This window comes from Scyliorhinus torazame, chromosome 4 (genome assembly GCF_047496885.1).
Source record: "Scyliorhinus torazame isolate Kashiwa2021f chromosome 4, sScyTor2.1, whole genome shotgun sequence".
NCBI classification, from domain to species: Eukaryota; Metazoa; Chordata; class Chondrichthyes; order Carcharhiniformes; family Scyliorhinidae; genus Scyliorhinus; species Scyliorhinus torazame.
The window spans coordinates 208,889,865-208,905,584 of NC_092710.1; the positions used below are offsets into that span (position 1 = coordinate 208,889,865).

General features: G+C 49.5%; 1 protein-coding gene across 2 annotated transcripts in view; it reads left to right on the plus strand.

Moving 5' to 3' along the window:
* The window catches only part of tmem244 (transmembrane protein 244), a 194,111-nt gene that overhangs the window by 67,185 nt on the left and 111,206 nt on the right, over window positions 1–15,720 (plus strand). For both annotated transcript variants that reach the window (XM_072500722.1, XM_072500723.1), the window contains exon 3: window positions 3,178–3,251. In XM_072500722.1, the coding sequence (XP_072356823.1) occupies window positions 3,178–3,251 (74 nt within the window). The remainder of the gene's footprint in view (window positions 1–3,177; window positions 3,252–15,720) is intronic.

Consider the following 15,720-nt stretch of genomic DNA (forward strand, 5'->3'; position numbering starts at 1 on the left):
GTGCTCTTATCCCACGTACCCCCGCGTTGGAGATCTCTACTGCCTCCCTAAAATCCACAAGGCCAACAAACCAGGCTGTCCTATCATATCAGATAATGGGGCCCTGTGCGAGAACCTCTCTGGCTACATCGAGAGCATTATGAACCCCATCGTACAAGGAACGCCCAGCTTCTTACACAAACTCAGCATCCATGGACCAGTTGAATCTGGAACATTCCTCGTCACAATGAACATATCGACATGCTCCACCAGCATCCCCCATGATGACGGTATTGCTGCTACAGTGTCAGTACTTAACACCGACAACTGCCAATCTCCAGACACAATTCTACAACTCATCCGCTTCATTCTGGATCACAACGTCTTCACCTTCGACAACAAGTTCTTCATCCAGACACATGGAACAGCCATGGAGACCAGATTCGCACCTCAATATGCCAACATCTTCATGCTCAAGTTCAAACAAGACCTTTTCACTGCACAGGACTTTCAACCGATGCTATACACCAAATACATCGATGACATTTTTTTCCTTTGGACCCACGGCGAAGAATCACTGAAACGACTACACAATAACATCAATAAGTTCCATCCCACCATCAGACTCACCATGGACTGCTCTCCAGAATTGGTTGCATTCTTGGAACACGCCATTGTCAGGGGGGTGGAACTCGGAAGTGCTGGTGGCTGCCATCACCAGGTCGACACCCAGCACCCCCTCCTCCCGGTCGGTGCCTATAGGATCCTGGGGTTCACCTCGGGATGAGATGGAGCCCCAGCTTCCCCTGCGTCATCTGGCTCTGCCAGCCCTGGCGACTCCCCAATCTCTGCAGCATGGTGTTGACACCCTCAGTCATGCTCCTCAGTAACTGGGACATGCTCTGGAGTGCCCTGGCAATGCCCTCCTGTGACTGGGACACGTTACTCAGTGACCAGGACATGCTCTGCAATGCCTTGGGAATTCCCACCTGGGACTGGGACATGCTTCACAGCACCTCATCAAGGTCCACCAGTGGTTGATGTCCCCCAGCGAGCGGGACATGCTGCCGAGGCTCTCAGCCATGGCCATCACTGATTGAGCCATGCCTTGTACTCCTCCACTCATGCTGCCGACGTCGTACACCAATCTCTCCTCTGCGGTTGCCACCCTGGCAGTGTCATGCATTGCCGGCACCATCTCCTGCACCTATAACATCTGGGACTCCTTCAATCAGCTATGGACCTGCTGAAGGGTCACTAACATCCCCCTCTGAATTTCACGGCCGCACTCTATCATCTGCATTAGCTCCAGGCAAGCCTGTGCCAGAGGCTCAACAACATTGACTGGGACCCAGCTGGGCCCTGGGATTCAGCAGACCTCATCTGCTGGCTTGCCTGGGCATTCCTGCTTCCATATGTGCATCTGCAGCTGTGTCGAGCTCACCAGATTCTGCCCCAGAACCGCTAACGTTTCCCACCGAGGTGCGTGTCTGTGCACTGGTGGAGGGTGGGATGAGAGCTGCTCCGCGACTATTATGGTTGCATCCTCAGAGCTCTCCTCCGGGGTGTTCCCTTGGGAGGCGGAGGCGGGCAACCCAGATGGGTCGAGCCATCGCCTGCAGGTCCTGTGGGAGAATGGACATGTGGTCAGTGGGTGGGATGGGTATGGCATTAGCAATTAATGTTTGGCAGGTCATCTGAGTGGGGCCGGTGCATCCTCATCTCTGCGCTGTACTGGGCAGCATGGTGGTCCAGTGGTTAGCACAGCTGCCTCATGGCGCCGAGGTCCCAGGTTCGATCCGGACTCTGGATCTCTGTCCCTGTGGAATTTGCACATTCTCCCTGTGTTTGAGTAGGTTTCGCCCCCACAACCCAAAATATGTGCAGGGTAGGTGGATCGGCCGTGTTAAAATTGCCCCTTAATTGGAAAAAATGAATTGGCTGCTCTAAATTTTTAAATAAAGTTTTTTTTAAAAAATCTCTGCGCTGTATGCCGACCTCCACGGCGGTCACTTATCTGTCCTCATCCACCCTCGCGACCTCCAGGGCCTGTTCCTCATAGGGGATAAGGACTCGGATGTCCGGCACCCCTCCACCCATCTGGGCCCTCTCCCGTCTGCTATGGGCCAACTTCTCCTGCGGAGACATGTTAGTCGCACGCATGGTTACTCTTGTGGGGGGGAAGGGGCGTGGGGAGACATGCCATAATGGGGGGGATGGGGGTAGATGGGGGGGGAGAATTATGTGGTGTGAGGGGGGAAAGGGGATCCAGTGTAAACTCACCCGAGTGGCCCGGTGGAGGTCGTTAACCTTCTTACGGCACTGGGTGCCGGTCCTCCTGATCACGCTCCTCGAACTGACGGCCGCTTCCACTTCCTCCGAGGCGGCGGTGGCTGCCCTGTGGCTGACCCTCCTGGACCCGTGGGGGGAATAGGACATCCCGCCTGGCCTCCACTTTGTCCAGCAGCCATCCCAGGTCAGCATCACCAAAAGCATGTAGTTGGTCTCTGTGGCGGCATGGCTGCAAGCGGAGTGGGGTTGGCTGTGCAGGAGCAGTTTAAGTGCTGCCATCACTTGTTATCGGGGGCTGGCAAGCGCGATCCTGGGCGAATCTGCCGGCGAACCATGATTTCAGGCGGGAATCCCGTGGGGCCTTGTTATGTGGGCCAATTAATATTTTGTAGCAGTGATGCCATCACCAGGTTGAGCTTAGGGGAAATTGCGCCATTTCCTGCTTGGTACCACACTTGGAACCATTTCCATTAAATCGTGCCCATAAAATGTGACCGTAAATTCTGATGAGATGCCAAATTTTATCACAAGAATATAAAGGTGAAGAAACATGAGTGCAATTATACAGAGCACTGCACAGACTTCATTTGGTGTATTCGGGTTGAATCAAACTGATTAGAATGGATGGTCATTAAAGCTTTAAAGGCTTTTCCACAGTGACGGTGAAGCCAAAATTTATTTCACGTGTAATTAAATCTAAAAAACAGAAGGTAGAAAACATGTCTTAATATTTTCTTCTTTATTGTTAAGAATATAATAGAGGGGACATGTTACTGTATGTATGATGTTATGCGGAATAACATCCCTAATCTGTAGTCGGACCACACTGTTCTATTATATTTTCATATATGTTTATACTCCAGCAACTGGTTTTTCTGCAATAAAAATGCTGATTATATTTTATAGGCTTGAAACCTACGATGCTCTGATACCATTTGATTTCAAAACAGGAGCGTCATTCGCAAGCTCAAAGTACATTGGTAAGCAAGTATAGAATTAATGACGTACTGTTGATTATGTACCATAATGCTGTTACTAATGGCTGCTATGAGGTTTCCTTCGATTGTGAGTGAAGAAGGCATTAATAGTGATGGTCACATTAGCACAATATTGTGGTGCTGAATGGTAGGCCATTTGCATATGAATTTCTCACATAATGCATCAACTTCGACATTTGCTGACAGTATCAAATTGGTTTGAGTACCCCTAACATTGCTCTGACTTCAATTGAAAGGAAAAAATTGTTTATAGGCAGCTAAGTGTTAAAATTATCCCCAGGGAGTTTCTACTTTTGTCATTGAGAAAAGGCCTTTTGCAGTTGGAGAAAAATAAATTACATTTTTCTTTTGCCTGAGGATATTTCAAAACCCTCTCAGCCAGTTAATTACTTTTAATGTTTAGTCATTGTTAGTTTGTAAGCAAACATGGCAGCAACTGATGAAACATCAATGGACAGTCACCCAGGCTGTTCTGACCTGGTGATGCTGACCTGGGATGGCTACTGGACAAAGTGGAGGCCAGGCGGGATGCCCTATTCCCCCACGGGTCCAGGAGGGTCAGCCACAGGGCAGCCAATATCTTTTAGGGAAGGAAATCTGCCGTCCTTACCCGGTCTGGCCTACATGTGACTCCAGACCCACAGCAATGTGGTTGACTCTCAACTGCCCTCTGAAATGGTGTTGCGAGTCACTCTGTTCAAGGGTAATTAGGGTTGGGCAACAATGCTGGCTTTGTCAGCAATGCCCACATCCCATGAAAGAATAAATTTGACACAATCCAATGCCTATATTTTTCATTGTCACTTTCATATCACCTGCTTCCTTTGTGAAAACAGATGCAAAGTACTCATTTAATAATTCAATAACTCTGCCTTTACATGAAGATGTAAAGACCCCTCTGGGTCCTAAAGTAGACACAACTTTTTCCCTAGCCATTCACTTCCAGTTTGTAGGGGAGTAATTCATTTTGCAAAGCAGACTATATCGAATCCCAGGGCTAGTCAGTGGGTTTCTTCAAACGATATTAATGAAGTACGGCACTTGGGTGTAACGGTGCACTTTCACAGACTTGATTCGTGAACACAAAATATATTTAATAATATGTATTATCCAGCAGCCTCATGGCTGCAGCTTGCTCCCAAAATGTCTCTGGGAAATAGTGCTGCCCACAGTGTGATGGAAAGAGACATATGACCTGAGGCAAGAGTCAATTGTGAACGACAGAGAACAGTGTTTAAGTGTCGATGGTAGCCATGATGTGGAGATGCCGGCGTTGGACTGGGGTGAGCACAGTAAGAAGTCTTACAACACCAGGTTAAAGTCCAACAGGTTTGTTTCGATGTCACTAGCTTTCGGAGCGCTGCTCCTTCCTCAGGTGAGAAGGAGCAGCGCTCGGAAAGCTAGTGACATCGAAACAAACCCGTTGGACTTTAACCTGGTGTTGTAAGACTTCTTACTGTGTTTAAGTAAGCATAGGGTTAACTCACAGCTTGGGCCACACCCCGTCTTTCTGTACATAATAATGTAGTACCAATAAACGTTTAAATATTCAACCATACAAGACTCAACCTCTGTGAGATTAACTGAAGATAGAACATGGTGACAGCTAATGGAAAAAAACAGAATCTCCAAAGCTGCAGCAGAAAACGTAACATTGGAAAACTAAAGAAACAGCATTCTGACCTGTTGAAAGCACCTGAAGTGAAGACATAGAAGAAAATCACCTGAAAGAAGCTCCTTTACTAAATTATTCTAAGTAGAAAAGCAGAAGAAAATATATCCACTATGCAGCTGAGGACTGCACAAGATCTCATCGAGGCAACAGAGTTTAGAGTCAAATGACCTAACGGAAGTGAGAAAAAAATCAAGTTCTAAGCCGCGACTAGTTTAAAATGATTCAGTGCTGTAAAAAATAGTTAAAGCAACCGGTTTCTGAAAGCAGCATGGGCACCCTGGGTTCAGAATCGATGCCATACCACATGGTGGCCGAGCTCGTTGTAAAGGAAAGTAGAAGTAGAAAGTTTAAAAACCTCAACCAAAGCCAGGAATCAACTACAAAACAACCCAGCATCCTTCAATATCACAGGGAATGCCCAGAATAGTTGATTGGGTAAATCTCAAGGCTCAGACATGTAATTTTACAACTTTGCAAGCGTAGATGATCTGCAGTCACATTGTGTTCAGGATTAGTAATGACAAACTTCGGGAGAGATTTTTGGGGAGAATGAACTCCAGCTCGATGATGCCATTAAAATTTGCCATGCCAGCGAGCTAACTGCACAGCAGATTAGCATTCTAAACCTAAAGAAATTTGTCGCGAAGATCGGAGAGGCAACCGCTATTAGTGCTGTGGTGGACCCTAAAGCAAAACGTGGTCCCAGCAGCGGCGGCCATTTTAAGTGACCAACCGAAATCACCATTTTATGCAAGCGATGTGGCAACAAGGAGAAACAGGAGAGCTTTGCCGAAGGTGAAGATTCAGCAACCCTTTGTTTTAGAATCGCAGGATCATATTGAAGGCAATTAAGGACAACTGTGTTGTGTTATGCTTCTTCAAGTAGCATTGTGGTAGTCACGACTGATGTATATATTAGGTGATTTGTGGTAAGGCCCTGTACTACAGGTAAGGGGGTAGTTCCCTGCCTGCTGGCTCCGCCCAGAAGGCGAAGTATAAATATGTGTGCTCCCATACAGCAGCCATTTCGCCAGCTGCTGTAGGAGGCCACACATCTTAGTGTAATAAAGCCTCAGTTGCATTCAACTCTCGGCTTTGTGTAATTGATCGTGCATCAATTTATTACACTAAAGTTTTCAGAAGATGGACCTCCACATCAAGCCGGATTGCCTGCAGCTGTATCCGCAATCAGGCAACGCCAAAAAGGACTTCGAACATTAGCTCGCCTGTTTCGAAGCTTACATCAGGTCTGCACCAGACCCAATTCCGGAAGCTCAGAAGATTCAGATCCTCTACACGCGGCTGAGCTCCAACGTCTTTCCACTTATCCAGGACGCGCCGAACTACGACGAAGCCATGGCGCTACTGAAAGAAAACTACGCTCAGTGGACTAACACGCTTTACGCCAGACACATCCTCTCCATGCGCAGTCAACTCCCTGGTGAGTCAGTAGAAGACTTCTGGCGTGCTCTAATTCCCCTAGTCGGAGATTGTGACTGTCAGGCCGTCACGGCCACGGAACACTCGAACTTGCTTATGAGGGACGCTTTTGTTACGGGGATAGGGTCAGATTACATGTGCCAACGCCTTTTAGAAGGGGCCATGCTCGCCAAAAAGCTTGCGCTCTCGCTGACGGTCACCTCGCGCAACATCCAGGCCTACACCCCCGGCCGCGCGGCCCACCCCTCCTATGCATCGTGGACTCCGCAGACGGCTGCCCCATCGGGGACCCCACTCAGCCAACCCCACACCTGTGCCGCGCGGCAGCCAACCAACTCGGGGGCCCCAAATGTTACCTCCGGACCAGGCAGCCAAAACACCTCCGACAACGCTGCCCGGCCAAAAGCGCCCTTTGCAAGGCCTGCGGCAAGAAGGGGCACTTCACGGCGGTGTGCCAGGCCCATTCAGTCACCGCTATTGTTCCGACCCCCCCCCCCGTACGGCCAGTGGGCGCCGCCATCTTCCCCTCCTCAGACCACGCACGGCCAGTGGGCGCCGCCAACTTCCTCTCCTTGGACCACGTGCGGCCCGTGGGTGCCGCCACCTTGTTCAACCCCCACCACGTGCGGCCCGTGGGCGCCGCCATCTTACCAGGACCCATGTCCCCCGGGCACCCCATCGTCTGCCACCATCGACGATCAGCCACGTCTCGCCTCGGTCACGATTGACCAGTCTCGCCCACACAATCTAGCAACCGCCTCTACAAACGTGAAAATCGATGGGCACGAGATCTCCTGCCTGCTGGACTCCGGGAGCACCGAGAGCTTCAATCATCCCGATACGGTAAGGCGCTGCTCCCTCGCGGTACACCCTGCCAATCAGAGAATCACCCTGGCCTCCATGTCCCACTCCGTGGTGATCCGGGGGACTGCATAGCCACTCCCACTGTCCAGGGCGTGGAGTTTGCCGGCATCCGCCTCTACGTCCTCCCCAACCTCTGCGCTGCCTTACTACTAGGCCTGGACTTCCAGTGCAACCTACAGAGCCTAACATTGAAATTCGGCGGGCCCCACTGTGTGCGGCCTCGCGACTCTAAAGGTCGACCCACCTTCCCTATTTGCAAACTTAACCCCAGATTGCCAACCCGTCGCCACCAGGAGCAGACGGTACAGCACCCAGGACAGGACCTCCATCAAGTCCGAAGTCCAGCGACTGCTTCGGGAAGGCATCATCGAAGTCAGCAACAGCCCCTGGAGAGCCCAAGTGGTAGTGGTGAAAACTGGGGAGAAACACAGAATGGTCGTGGACTACCATTGGTCGTGGAATACCGTGAATAGCAGCTCGACACATACCCCCTCCCACGCATATCTGAGATGGTCAATCAGATTGCGCAGTACCGGGTCTTCTCAACTATGGACCTTAAATCCGCCTACCACCAGCTCCCCATCCGTAAGGCGGACTGCCCATACACTGCCTTCGAGGCAGATGGCTGCCTTTACTGCTTTCTCAGGGTTCCTTTCGGCGTCACCAACGGGGTCTCGGTTTTCCAATGGGAAGTGGACCGAATGGTCGACCGGTACGGGCTGCGGGCCACTTTCCGGTACCTTGACAATGTCACCATCTGCGGCCACGATCAGCAGGACCATGAGGGCAACCTTGCCAAATTTCTCCGCACCATCACTCTCCTCAACCTCACTTACAACAAGGAGAAGTGTGTGTTCAGCACGAACCGCTTAGCCATCCTCGGCTATGTGGTCCAGAACAGAGTTCTGGGGCCTGATCCCGACCGCATGTGCCCCCTCATGGAACTCCCCCTTCCCCACTGCCCCAAGGCCCTCAAATGTTGCCCGGGGTTCTTTTCTTACTACGCCCAGTGGGCCCCAAATTATGCGGAGAAGGCCCGCCCATTCATCCAATCCACTCTTTTTCCCCTAACGGCCGAGGTTCACCAGGCCTTCAACCATATTAAGGCCGACATCGCCAAGGCCGCGATGCACGCAGTCAACGAGAGCGAGAGCGATGCATCAGACGTCGCTCTGGCCACTACCCTCAACCAGGCAGGCAGGCCCATGGCATTCTTTTCACGAATCCTTCAAGCTTCCGAAATTCGGCACTCCTCCATCGAAAAAGAGGCCCAAGCCATCGTTGAAGCTGTGTGACATTGGAGGCATTACCTGGCCGGCAGGAGATTCACTCTCCTCACTGACCAACGGTCGGTTGCCTTCATGTTTAACAACACACAGCGGGGCAAGATCAAGAACGATAAGATCTTGAGGTGGAGGATCAAGCTCTCCACCTACAACTACGTGATTTTGTATCACCCAGGTAAGCTCAACGAGCCCCCCGGTGCCCTATCCCGAGGTAAATGTGCCAGCGCATAGGTGGACTGACTCCGGACTCTGCACGACAACCTTTGTCACCCAGGAGTCACACGTTTGTACCGCTTCATCAAGGCCCGCAATCTGCCCTACTCCGTCGAGGAAGTCCGGGCAATCAACAGAGACTGCCAGGTCTGTGCGGAGTGCAAACCGCACTTCTACCAGCCAGACCGTGTGCGCCTGGTGAAGGCCTCCCGCCCCTTTGAACGCCTCAGCGTGGACTTCAAAGGGCCCCTCCCCTCCACCGGCCGTAACACGTACTTCCTCAGTAAGGTCAATGAGTACTCCAGATTCCCCTTCGCCATCCCATGCCCCGACATGACATCTGCCACCACCATCAAAGCCCTCAACACCATCTTCGCTCTGCTCGGCTTCCCCGCCTACGTCCACAGCGACAGGGGATCCTCATTCATGAGCGATGAGCTGCGTCAGTTCCTGCTCAACGAGGGTATCCAGCTATAACCCCCCGGGAAATGGGCAGGTGGAGAGGGAGAATGGGACGGTCTGGAAGGCCATCCAGCTGGCCCTACGGTCCAGAAATCTCCCAGCCTCCCGCTGGCAGGATGTCCTCCCCGACGTACTGCACTCCATTCGGTCGCTCCTATGCACTGCGACTAATGACACACCCCATGAATGTCTCTTTGCCTTCCCCAGGAAGTCCACCTCCGGGGTGTCGCTCCCGACTTGGCTCGCAGCTCCAGGACCCGTACTCCTCCGTAAGCACGTGCGACTCCACAAGGCGGACCCGTTGGTTGAAAGGGTACAGCTACTCCACTCCAACCCACAGTACACCTACGTAGCGTAACCAACAGCCGCCAAGATACTGTCTCCCTCAGGGACCTGGAACCAGCAGGATCCACACACACATACCCCTCTGAAACCGGCGCCACCCTCCCCTCCCCCGGCGTACCCAGCCACAACCCCCGCCACAGGACAATCCCTGCCTACGCCCGAGGATGAAGAGGATTTTGGCATGCTCCTGGAGTCACCGAGGACCAGACCGGCACCGGAATCGCCACCACTGCGGCGCTCCCAACGGCAGATGAAGGCTCCGGACCGACTGAACCTGTAACTTGATCTGGACTCTTAAACCATCATCCTTCTGTATAATTCTCCTGCACCCCTGCTGGACTCAATTTTTTTCTCTCTGTATTTTAAAACATGTACTTGTGTATTTTTCTCCACCACCCCCACCAGACTCAATTTTAACAGGGGGTGAATGTGGTAGATGTATAGATTAGGTGATTTGTGGTAAGGCCTGTACTACAGGTATGGGGGTAGTTCCCTGCCTGCTGGCTCAGCCCAGAAGGCGGAGTATAAATATGTGTGCTCCCATACAGCAGCCATTTCGCCAGCTGCTGTAGGAGGCCACACATCTTAGTGTAATAAAGCCTCAGTTGCATTCAACTCTCGTCTTTGTGTAATTGATCGTGCATCAAGCATAAGCTGCTTCCTTGATGTATACTCTGACAAAGGAAGGTTCAGACTTGGAGATAGGTTTAACACATTTATTGTATAGTTAACAATTCTCCAACTTGAGTTCGACTCTCCTGCTAATCTTACTATAGTAACTCAATCTAACTAACCAGTCTGCTCTAATCCATGCAGTGGGTGTGATGCTTCCTGATCTGTTCTTGTCTCTCTGAGTGTCGCCTGTGGAAAGAGAAAGAGCATGTGTGCCCTGTCCTTAATGTAGGTGCCCTGTCCTTTTATATGGGTAGCCCCCTTGTGGTAATGTCACCTCTGGGTGTCTTGACTGCCCATTGGTCGTGTCCTATCTTACTGACCCATTGGTTGAATGTCTGTGTGTTATGATGTCTCTGGTCTACACTCTAGTGTTTACTTGGTTGCAGTGTTGCAGTGTACCTACATTAACACCTTGTGTATTTACAGTGATGCATATCACCACATCCCCCCTTTCTTCGTGTTACATATTTTCTGTACAGTGTTGAAGAAAATTGAATAAGTGATGACATGTACAAGTCATGATGACAGTGATGATTAAACAATACCAAATAATATTTATGAGTCCAAAGTTCATGAATTAATATGATGAGTGGCTTTCTTGTTTTGTTAGTGAAGTGGTGATGTTGATGGTGGCATGTCCTGGGGAATGCCATCAGTGTCCCTGTGCTTAAGGAACCAAGAAGTGGTCAAATCACTTCGTTGTCTGATTTGGACTCTTTTTTTCCCCGATGCTTGTGGTAGCGATGTAGTATGTAATCTGTGTCGCCCAACCTGGACTGTTCCTTGTGATTGAGATATTGTGCAGTATGTCATCTGCCTTGAAAGCTGGTTTGCTTGTTCGTAGTGGAGCAAACTCGAATCGGTGAGATTTGCTGTCATGCCATGGTATGGCTGTACACTTGCCACTGTCTTGTGCTGTGCTGTGACAGTGCCCTGCATTTGCAGAGTTGTTCCATGTCGTACCAGTCGTTGTTCCAGTGTTGTTGATTTTGTCGTGCTTGTTGTTGACGTTGGTGCCTTTGGTACGCTTTCTGTTGTTGTCTTTGTTGTTGTGTTTGTTGCGGTCAATGACCACACCGAGTGGAGAATCCGAGTTCTTCACAAAGTTACTTGTGTCAGTGTCCTTTGTGGCATCTGCTGTTACATTGAGCGTGCCGTCTCTGATTCCTCGGCACTCACCGTCTGGAGTCATGTCCGGTTCACTTGAATCATCCTTGGCTTGTCGACTGCCTCTGGACATACTAGCTGAGGTCTGTCAGTCTCGCTGTCATGTTGCACATCTTGTATGGGAATTGTGAGGCAGTTGTCACTTGTCGCACATAAGAACATAAGAACATAAGAAATAGGAGCAGGAGTAGGCCATCTGGCCCCTCGAGCCTGCTCCACCATTCAATGAGATCATGGCTGATCTTTTGTGGACTCAGCTCCACTTTCCGGCCCGAACACCATACAGTGGGTAGACCTTCAGTGTCTTCTTGTCGGTTAAGTGAGCTGGGTAGACTGTCAGAGTCTTCTTCTGGTGGCTCAAATAATCTGGGTGGACTGTCATAGTCGCTTTGTTCTTCACATGAGCGTGGTCTGGGGCCTCTGACGTCATGATGCTTGTGATGTAGAGCGTAGGAATGGATTGTGCATGCGCAGGTCGCTGTTTCTTTACTTTGTGCCATTTTCACAACTGCGCATGCGTGGCTTCTCGTGCATGCGCAAACGGACATTCCTCTTCTGTGCGCTCTTTGCGCTCTATGAAACTGCGCATGCGCGGCTTCTCGCGCATGCGCAAGACACTGTTTTGTCAGACGCTTCTTTTGGGGCACTGCGCATGTGCGGCTCCTTTCCCAAGATGACTGCCGATCAAAACTGCTGTTTTTTGCATTTGCAGGCCTACCTTCACCCCGTGGTGAGTATTGGCGCCTCTTTTACCGTTCTCTCTTGTGTTTTCCTCGCAGTATTCTTGAAACTTGTCCAGGGCTGTCTGGAAGTCTCTCTTGTCTTGCCCTTTGGAGTACTTGAAGGTCTTGAAGATTTCTGCTGCTCTTGCACCCGCAATGCTGAGCAGAAGCTTTATTTTCTCTGCATCCGCCACGCCATCTAGGTCGGACGCTACCAGGTAGATCTCAAATCTCTGCTGGAATGCACGCCAGTTTGCATTGAGAGTGCCGTGGTACCTGAGCTGCTGTGGAACCGGAATCTCGGACATCTTGCCTGGGTGCTGTTGCTGGTAGTCACGGATATGTTGAGTTGAACTATGTAGATTTAACAAGCACTAACTGGTACCATGTTGTGTTATGCTTCTTCATGGCGCATAAGCTGCTTCCTTGATGTATACTCTGACAAAAGAAGGTTCAGACTTGGAGATAGGTTTAACACATTTATTGAACAGATAACAATTCTCCTACTTGAGATCGACTCTCCTGCTAATCTTACTAACCAGTCTGCTCTAATCCATGCGGTGGGTGTGATGCTTCCTGATCTACCCCTGTCTCTCTGAGTGTCACCTATGGAAAGAGAAAGAGCATGTGTGCCCTGTCCTTTTATATGGGTAGCTCCCTTGTAGTCGTGTCACCTCTGGGTGTGTCTTGACTGCCCATTGGTCATGTCCTATCTTACTGACCTATTGGTTGAATGTCTGTGTGTCATAATGTCTCTGGTGCTCCCTCTAGTGTTTACTTGGTTGCAGTGTACCTACATTAACCCCTTGTGTATTTACAGTGATGCATATCACCACAAACTGTACAAATGCTACCTCAGCATACAGAAACAGAACAAGCTGAAAGTGCACAGAATGCAGAAACACAGCAGAAATCACCTTCAACAACAGTTGAAAATCAAACAAACTCACAATTTCAACCAATGCTTAGATGGTTGACAAGCCATAGAAGAATGCCAGGCAGATTGACTTTGTGATAGACTGTAAACATGTGACTACTCAAAGCATTTTCCATATCATTGGTATTGTATAGTTTACTGAAATAATATATGTAAATATTTTACATTTCCAAAGGAAAGGGGTATGTGATGATATGCCAAAGCAATCATGTAAATAGTAATGTATATAACCTCCAACCAGCAGGTGGCAGTAGAGAACAACCACGTGACTCGGTTACCTCGAGGAGTATGGAGGTAGTCGTCGTAGTGGATGGTCATATTTGTAGCAGCTCTTGGATAATTTATTATAGTTAGTAGTTTGATATTTTTCTCATCTTTATCTAACCCAAGCAATTATTTAATAATAAACATTGAACTAGTCAAGAACTAGACATTCTCTTGTGCATGATTCCAGCCATTCAAGCACCAGAATGTAACACCAGAGACACAAATAGGCAGTGTACCTACTGGACAGGGTCTCACAACTGAATCTGCTGGAGAGAGCTGCTCAGGAAAGGCCATGCCAGGACAGAACAGTGCCAATGCAAATAATGATGAAAAGCCAATGTGTGTTATATACAGGGAAGTACTGGCAAATGAGAGGAGCTTTCAGATTTTGAAAGAGAAGGAGTTTGAGGTTAAGACCACAGAGTCACTTATTAACTTATAGCTGACTCCAAATGAAAATACAATGCTTGTATACCTGAACTGTGATACCACATTAAAAACATGCCAAAAGCCCATGAATAGCATCTCCCAGGAGTATCTATTGCTGAGTAAGTAACAAGCATTTTGTTGCTATTGACTTTCACAACCAACAAATGGATTTTCCATTTTTACAAAGGTGAAGGCGACACAAAGGAACTGGCCGAAGTCTGCACCTGATATGTGCCCTCCCCTGCTGTGAACCTGATTGGAGTGAGATTGTGAGGACCAAGCAGGCTCCGCTTTCATATTAGAGCTAAACGAACGTGATGTGTGTTGTGAATGTCGGCCTGCTTGGGTTGCAAAGGTCAGATGGTTGGCAAAAGTGTGTCCTGGAAAAAAAGTTTGAAAAAACACTGCTACAGCCCCCACCCATCCCACCCCTCATACCCACTGCCCCCTCACCCAGCCACCCATTCTCCATGGCCGCTCTGCCAACTCATTCCCTCACTAATTATAATGCTGCCTGTCCATGTTAATTCCAATAACTGTATATGGTGAAAAAATAAGTTTAAAGTTAGCCTTTTATCTCAACCAGATTTGTTCCTAAGACAGTTCAGCAAAAGTGACAAACCCTCCTCGTTCCTTGCCCTCAACCCCGCGCCTTCTCCCACCTGCGCCCATTAATGCTGTGTCCATTTATACTATTTTGGAGCAAAACAAATTAGATATGTCCATTATTGGTGAGCCAGGGCTTGTTACCTGTCTCTAACAATGTAATTGCTATAAAATGTAATTGCTGACACATCGACAGATCTTTGTGGCATAATCAGTTAGCGCATTTAGCTGTTAACCGGAAGGCTGATGGTTTAACCCACCCAGGGACAAACCTTTCCATCTTTGGGGCCAGTTTAGCTCAGTTGGCTGGACAGCTGGTTTGTGATGCAGAGCAAGGCCAACAGCATGGGTTTCCACCCTGACTGAGGTTATTCATGAAGGCCTGCTTCCTCAACATTGCCCCTCGCCTGAGGTGTGGTGATCCTCAGGTTAAATCACCACCAGTCAGCTCTCCCCCTCAAAGGGAAAAGTAGCGTATGGTCATCTGGGACTATGGTAACTTACCAGCAAGAAGTCTGGGTATCTCCAGCCTTTCTGTTTAAGATAACCTCTCATATGTTTAATTATTGAAATTGTGAAAAACCCTTGGTTTCTCTTACTTAAATTTTCTACTGTGTCGCTTTTGTGAGGGCCACGAAGAATCCAGCGGCCACGAAGAATCCAGCACGAGTTTCAAGGATACAAAGAAATAACATTTATTCACAATAACATATATACACACACAACAGCAACAACCTCACTTGCTGCTGACTTCCTCCTGCTGGTTCCAAACTGGCCAGCTTAATTTATACAGGGAGTCTGCTAATGATTTCTCCGCCCCCCTCATTGGGGAAGCTCATACTCCCACAGGATTGTGGGATTGTTATTAGTCCCCAGCCAATGGTAAGCAGGCAGGTTATAACGTCCCTCCCCCCCAAAGTCCAAGGAATCCACCGAAGACCCTGGCGAAGGAGGGCGTCAGACTCGTTTTGCCACAGGCCGGACACCATTTGCACGAGGCACTGGATCGGGCGGCGTGTAACGAGACGGAGACCGGCGCTTCCGTGATGAACGGAGTAACGGTTGTACATCCACGGCCCGTGGGCCTGAGGATTCCCCCTCTGATGCGTCCTTTGTCTCCATCTCGGAGTTCGAGAGTCTGCTGCCTCTGTCATCTCGGCGTCTCTATCTCCGTGCGGTTCTGTAACGACCTGCGCAGACTTTGAGTGAGGCACCAGAGGAAGATTGTGAGGACTACTTTCCATTGTCTCTGGTCTCTGCGGCTGTAGAAATGAGCTCCTGGGACAGGGAATCTTTGGAAGGGATAGTCTTCTGGACCGAACGTGGTCTACATGTTTGCGCTGGAGACGACCCTGGGCTTGCA